The 6,936-nt window shown below is 60.3% G+C and overlaps 1 protein-coding gene across 1 annotated transcript; it reads left to right on the forward strand.

Annotated features, from left to right (window-relative positions):
• Positions 1-361: 361 nt before the first annotated feature.
• On the forward strand, positions 362-6,578 carry SELP (selectin P (granule membrane protein 140kDa, antigen CD62); the record flags this gene model as incomplete). Its single annotated transcript, XM_009580762.1, has 14 exons — positions 362-751; positions 849-956; positions 1,068-1,250; positions 2,596-2,755; positions 3,442-3,674; positions 3,808-3,993; positions 4,127-4,312; positions 4,449-4,634; positions 4,771-4,956; positions 5,085-5,270; positions 5,457-5,642; positions 5,794-5,916; positions 6,306-6,336; positions 6,524-6,578. Coding segments are annotated over 14 exons (2,399 nt in total), but the record flags the coding sequence as incomplete, so codon positions are not given.
• Positions 6,579-6,936: the final 358 nt, after the last annotated feature.

Consider the following 6,936-nt stretch of genomic DNA (forward strand, 5'->3'; position numbering starts at 1 on the left):
GGGCTGGGCTTTCACCCCTTGTGCTGGAGGAGGGGTTGGCATCACCGCTTGGGGCTCTTCGGCCACCTGCGCTCTGCCCGCCCCATCCCATGCTGCCCTCTGTCTCAGCCTTCACCCTGTCTCCCCCACCTTCCTCATCCCTGTGCCATCCCCCTCTGGATGCAGCTCCTTCTGCCAAGCCTGATCCACCCAGGTCCCATACCCACACTTGTCCCTTTGTCCCGTCCCCTCGCCCAGCTGGTTGCTGGCACCTCTTGGCCCTGATGCCAGCCCCAGCTCACCCTCATGTCCCAAGGGACCCCATCCCTGACCTGGCTCCCATCCTTTCTGCGTCAATCCCGGACCTCATCCTCTCTCGCAGGTGCGGTGACGTGGGTGGAGGTGGGTGCCTGGACGTACAACTACAGTGACCAAGGGGACTACACGTGGGAGCAGGCCAGGAACTACTGCCAGACCTTCTTCACTGACCTGGTGGCGATCCAGAACAAGCGGGAGATCGAGCACCTCAACGAGAGCGTGCCCTTCCACGGGCGCTACTACTGGATTGGCATCCGCAAGCTGGGTGGCACCTGGACCTGGGTGGGCACCAGGAAGGCGCTGACGAAGGAGGCGGAGAACTGGGCAGCCGGGGAGCCCAACAACCGCCGCTCCAACCAGGACTGCGTGGAGATCTACATCAAGCGGCAGCGAGAGTCGGGCAAGTGGAACGATGAGCCCTGCAACCGGAGGAAAAGGGCACTGTGCTACCAGGGTGAGCGGGGGGACTGCGGCACGGACCCAGATCGGGTGGGCTGGGGATCTCGGCAGGGTGGCCGGTGGTTGCTGATGACCATCCTCTGTGTGCGCAGCCTCCTGCCAGCCCTTCCCGTGCAGCCAGCGCGGCGAGTGTGTGGAGACCATCAAGAGCTACCGCTGCAAGTGCTATCCCGGCTTTCACGGCCCTGAGTGCGAGGACGGTGAGCCATCCATCCCCATCCCTCCCTCCCTGCTGGAGAGCCTGAGCCTGGTGGCAAAGCAGGCAAGTTCGTTATGCTCCTAACGGGCTGGCGGCTCTGTGTCTCTCCCAGTCGTGCAGTGCGCCAAGCTCGAGCCCAAGGGAGCGCGCATGAACTGCAGCCATCCCTTCGGAGACTTCAGCTACAACTCCACCTGTGCGTTTGAGTGCCAGGAGGGGTTCGAGCGGCGAGGGGCAAGCACGCTGCGGTGCCTGCCTTCCCAGCAGTGGTCAGCAGAGACCCCCACCTGCACAGGTAGGGACTGCCAGGGGCTGGGGATCTCAGGGATGTGGCACTGATGCTTTGGGGGGGCCAGCCCTGCATGCCCAACATTGCTCAGGCAAGCAATGGGCTGGACTTGCCATACCCCTGCCCTTTGGGGAAGCAGCTCCTGGTGCTGCATGCAGGGAGCGGTTCCCTGATGAGGCTGCGATGGGCAGAGCGGCTGTGAGCTCTGGATAAGCCCCCTGCTCTCCCCAGCTGTCCCCATCTCTTGCTCCCTGTCCTGAATCACACCCAGGCGCCAGCACCCTGCGTGCACCATGTGCGGAGGCGGGACAGTGTCTTGGCACCTCCATCACCCTGGTGGCACCGTCTGCTCCTCCCTAAGCCCACCCTGATCCAACCTGGGAAGGTGCTCGGCATCTCGGGGGTCCTCAGAGAAGAGCGAAGGGGGGCTGCCGTCCCGCAGCTGGGGAAAGGGTGTATCCGGGCAGGGCGGGGCCGCCGTGAGTGGGGTGAGGACCGGTGAGATGAGGTTAGATATAAGCTGGGAGGGACAGAGGCGGGGGCGGAAAGCCGCAAAGGAGAGAAAGCTGTGGTACGTTACGCTGCAGGGGCAGGGAAAGTCTTCCCGTCAACGGCTCGAGGGTTTGCAGCCAGGCGCTGGGCGCACCAGAGAGGTGCTGGGCTTTTTTGGGGGTGTGTGAGAACCCTGCTCCATCTTCCCTGTGCCGCTGCGTGGTGGATCTGCAGCCTTGCACAAGGATGGGACGAGTTGAAGACTGGAGCAGACACGGGACACAACTGGGGACCCTCTGTATCAGGGGACCCAGCAGGACGGGTCAGGGGGTGGGCAGGGTCTCTGTATATATATTTAAAAAAACCCAGCCTTCCTTGAAGTTAGTGCTAGGTGGGCCTGTGGTCCAACCCGGGACTTGTTTTAGGCGGCTGAGACCAGCAAAGCTTTCTGCAGTTAAGGGGAACGGGCACGGAGACGTGATGTGACTGTCCCGTGGCCAGCGTCCCCAGCAGCGGCAGGGTCAGGAGCTGGCTCCCAATTTTGTGGAAGTCCCCCCAGGCAAGCTGGGCTGAGCCTGCCCGCTCCAGGCTTTTCAAGTCTCCAAAGGCTTGCTTTCCCAGCTCATTGTTTTTTCCTGCTGGCTGTACGTATGATTAATTTTTCTTTTTCACAAAGAATCAGATGAGTCAGTCGGTCGCCCTTGCTGATAACGAAGCTGCGTTAGCAAGCATTGCCAGTTGGGTTTACTCCAAAAACGAGAGAGGCTCCTGCTGCGGCGAGGCTGACGGTGCTGCGGGCACCGCGAGGGACGAGGCTGCCTGCCCTGCCCTCACGCGCCTGTCCTGTGTCTGCCTGCAGCCGTCGCGTGCCCCCAGCTGGCTGCCCCCGAAAGGGGCCGGGTCGATTGCTCCCACCCACACGGCACGTTCGCCTTCAACTCCACATGTGCCTTCTCCTGCCAGGAGGGGTTTGAGCCGACGGGAGTGCGGAGGTCTGGGGCCCCCGCCGCGCTGCGAAGGTAGAGCCCGGGCTGCCTGCTGGGGGATGCCTCAGCGCTGGGTTTTGGGGCCCTGATAGACAGCTCCGGAGATTCTGTGGGAAACCAGGCTTGCCTGTAAAATAGCTATGAAAGGAAAAGTCTACCAAGGAAAGTGTTTGGTGTCAGTTTGAAAGCAGAAGGTGCAGGGAATGGGGTCTGTCTCACCCGGGCGGTGTTAGATGTCCTCCTGGCACTAACCTGCGGTGGTCCTGCAGGCAGCGGAGCCGCTCGCCCCAGCAAATGTTGGGTGCTGTCCCGGCACGCAGCAAAGCACAGCCTGGGGAGGCTGGCACGCAACCTCTATAGCTATTTCAGTCAGGCCCTCCTGGTCCCCTACAGCCTCACAGCCATCTGGGTGTCCTTCGCCCTGCTGCTGTGACAAGGATGGAGGCAGGTCTCTGCTCCCCTCCAGGGAGGGAGGCAAGTAGGACTGCAGCAGCCGTGGTCCTTCATCCCGGGGCTGAAACCCGAGGTAGTGCAGGGGATAAACAGGGCTCCGGCAGAGCCCCTCCAAGGAAATCACTCGTATGGCAGAAAAATCATTGTACCAACTACATTACTACTGGTTTTGAAGAGGTGAGACTTGTCTGCGTGAGAAAGGTAAATCAAAGACATATCACCATAGATTTGGTTTTATTTGACTGGGATTCAGCCCTAATCCCTAGATTAAACCTCATCTATCCTGTCTCTGAGACCTGTTCTCCCACTGCAGCCATCGCCTGCCCGGTGCTCAGTGCTCCAGACCGAGGAGAGCTGAACTGCTCCCACCTCCACGGGGACTTTGCCTTCGGCTCCACATGTGCCTTCTCCTGCCAGACGGGGTTTGCACTGATGGGGTCGGAGAGCCGCGAGTGCACGGCCACGGGGACATGGACGGGGGATGCCCCACGCTGTGAAGGTAGAGATGCTGCTAGGGCTCAGGGTGTCATTGGCCTTGGGGTGACACTAGGATGTTCCCCAGCCTCTTAGTCCCAGCAGTTTAGTCTCCCAGTCCCCCGGCTCCTGTTTGAAGTGTATCTCTATCCCTGCAGCCATCGCCTGCCCGGTGCTCAGTGCTCCAGCCCGAGGAGAGCTGAACTGCTCCCACCTCCATGGAGACTTTGCCTTCGGCGCCACATGTGCCTTCTCCTGCCAGACGGGGTTTGCACTGAGGGGGCCAGAGAGCCGCGAGTGCACGGCCACGGGGACATGGACGGGGGATGCCCCACGCTGTGAAGGTAGAGATGCTGCTACAGCTCAGGGTGTCACTGATATTGGGGAACATCCTAGTGTCTCCCCAGCCTCTTGGTCCCAGCAGTTTAGCCTCACAGTCCCCAGGCTCCTGCTTGGAGTGTGTCTCTACCTCTGCAGCCATCACCTGCCCAGTGCTCAGCGCTCCAGACCGAGGAGAGCTGAACTGCTCCCACCTCCACGGGGACTTTGCCTTCGGCTCCACATGTGCCTTCTCCTGCCAGACGGGGTTTGTGCTGACAGGACTGGAGAGCCGTGAGTGTACGGCCACAGGGACCTGGACAGGGGATGCCCCACGATGCAAAGGTAGAATTGCTGCTCGATGTGTCACAGGCCTTGGGGTGACCATGGGATGTTCTCTGGTGTCTCGGCCCCCTCATTCCAACAGTTTAGCCTTGTAGTCCACAGGCTTGTACTTGAAATGTGCCTATTTACCCTGCAGCTGTCGCCTGCCCGGTGCTCAGTGCTCCAGACCGGGGAGAACTGAACTGCTCCCATCTCCACGGGGACTTCACCTTTGGCTCCACATGTGCCTTCTCCTGCCAGATGGGGTTTGCACTGATGGGGCTGGAGAGCCGTGAGTGCACAGCCATGGGGACCTGGACTGGGGGTGCCCCACAATGTGAAGGTACCGTTGCTGCTCAAGGTGTCACAGGCCTTGGGATGACCCTGGGATGTGCTTGGGTGTCTTGGTCCTCTCATCCTAACCGTTTAGCCTCATAGTCCCCAGGCTCCTGCTTGAAGTGTGCTTCTTTACCCTGCAGCCATCACCTGCCCAGTGCTCAGTGCTCCAGACCGAGGAGAGCTGAACTGCTCCCACCTCCACGGGGACTTTGCCTTCGGCTCCAAATGTGCCTTCTCCTGCCAGACGGGTTTTGCACTGAGGGGGTCAGAGAGCCGCGAGTGCACGGCCACAGGGACATGGACTGGGGATGCCCCACGCTGTGAAGGTAGAGATGCTGCTAGGGCTCAGGGTGTCATTGGCCTTGGGGTGACACTAGGAGGTTCCCCAGTCTCTTGGTCCCAACAGTGTAGTCTCCCAGGCTCCTTTTTGAAGTGTGCCTCTTTACCCCTGCAGTCATCAAATGCTCAGCACTGGTCACCCCCAAGATGGGCGAGGCTGCCTGCTCCCACCTCCATGGGGACTTTGCCTTTGGCTCCACATGTGCCTTCTCCTGCCAGATGGGGTTTGTGCTGATGGGGTCGGAGAGCCGCGAGTGCACGGCCACGGGGACCTGGACTGGGGACACCCCGCAATGCAAAGGTAGATCTCGTGATCACATGCGTGTCTGGAAGTGCTCTGTTGTAGCAGACTGCTTTCCCCAGCACCCCCTTCCCCTTAGCATCCCCGGTCCATGGCAGCTCATCCCCTTGGATCCCCAGCCCACACGTCACCATCCCACCACCATCGCTCCTGTCTGTTAATGCTACTGCTGTGCTTTATCTCCAGCCATCAGCTGCCCGGTGCTGGACTCCCCCAGCAGAGGCCAGCTGAGCTGCTCTCACGTGCACGGGAACTTCACATACAACTCCACGTGCACCTTTTCCTGCGAGGAGGGGTTTGTTCGGATGGGAGCAGAGGTGCTCCTGTGTGCAGCCACGGGGAACTGGACCAGGCATCCCCCTGTCTGTGCAGGTATGGTGGTGGGCTCCTCTAGCACTGGGGCGGGGGGGGGTCCAGCTTCCTGCAGCACATCTTGAACGTGGTGGGGGGCACCCCAGCAGCTTGGGTGCTGTGAAGTCCTTCTGACAACTTTCTAACATGTGGGTCTGTGGATCTGTTTCAGAGGATGGTGCCCCCTTCTTAAAGCAAGTCCTGGCTTACAGCAGCGGCACGGCTCTGGCAGTAGCCGGCGTTGTGCTCTCGGGGATACTCATTGCCCTCCTTGCCAAGCGGCTCAGCGACAGAGGTACAGAAACGCCTCCCGCAGCCCACCATCGCTTTGGCCAGGGGTTACAGAGCCCCTGGGGAGGGTGGGATGATCAGAAGAGTTTAACAGCGTGACTGCCTCAGTCCATGTGTCTTATCTGCTGCAAGTTGCTTGGGTCCTTGGCAGTTTGTCCAGTTGAAAGTGTCAGCAGCCAGGTTTGGAGGGCAGAGCCATAAAAACACCTTCATTGCAAAGGGGAAGAAGGCAAATGCTTCAGCCCCTCCTCCCCACTACATCCCATGCTTGTCAAACTCGGTTCAATTTCAGACGCTGCTGCTGCGGCTTCTCACATCCTTCATTAAACAGATCTGCTTATTTCTTTTCTTATTTCTGCTCTATCCCCGTGGACATTTCAACACCATTATCAGAGGAGAAGAAGAAGCTCCTGAACCCCACCAGGTGAGAGCCATGCGCTGCCCTGTGCCCGTCACAGCCCTGCGGTCACCCCATGTCACCCAGACCTGCCTGTACGAGGCTGCTTTTATACGAGTGGGAGTATCTTTAGGGCTGACGGCGCTGTGCTAACCCACGCCCTTCACACTCCTGCCCTCTCCCCCAAGGTGACACCCTTGTGTCTGTTTTCCAGTGACCTAGGATCACCAGGCATCTTCACCAACGCAGCGTACGACGCCAACCTGTAAGGTGAGCACCGGTGATACGCTCGCAGCACCCTGTGCTCTCGCAGTGTGCTGGAAATGTTCCCCCCTGCTTCGGCTGGGAGTCACATATGGAAAATTCACCTGGGCAGCTATCTCCTGGCTGGGGTGCTCCCAGGTGGGGACACCCCTTGGGAGGGGAAGGGGGGGACCCACTGCTTTCTGTGCAGCACCGAAGGGGGTAACACCAGCTCTGGCTCTCCTCTGCCTCCAGCCTGGCCGTGACCAAAACCCACCGTGTCCCCCAGCGCCGCAGACCCAGCAGGAGCTGCTGCCGGGGCCCAGAGGGACCTCACGCCTCTGCCTGCAGTCCGGACCAATGCTGCCGGGTGGAGACAGCACC

Source organism: Fulmarus glacialis, unplaced genomic scaffold (genome assembly GCF_000690835.1).
Source record: "Fulmarus glacialis isolate BGI_N327 unplaced genomic scaffold, ASM69083v1 scaffold26766, whole genome shotgun sequence".
In the NCBI taxonomy this organism is placed as follows: domain Eukaryota; kingdom Metazoa; phylum Chordata; class Aves; order Procellariiformes; family Procellariidae; genus Fulmarus; species Fulmarus glacialis.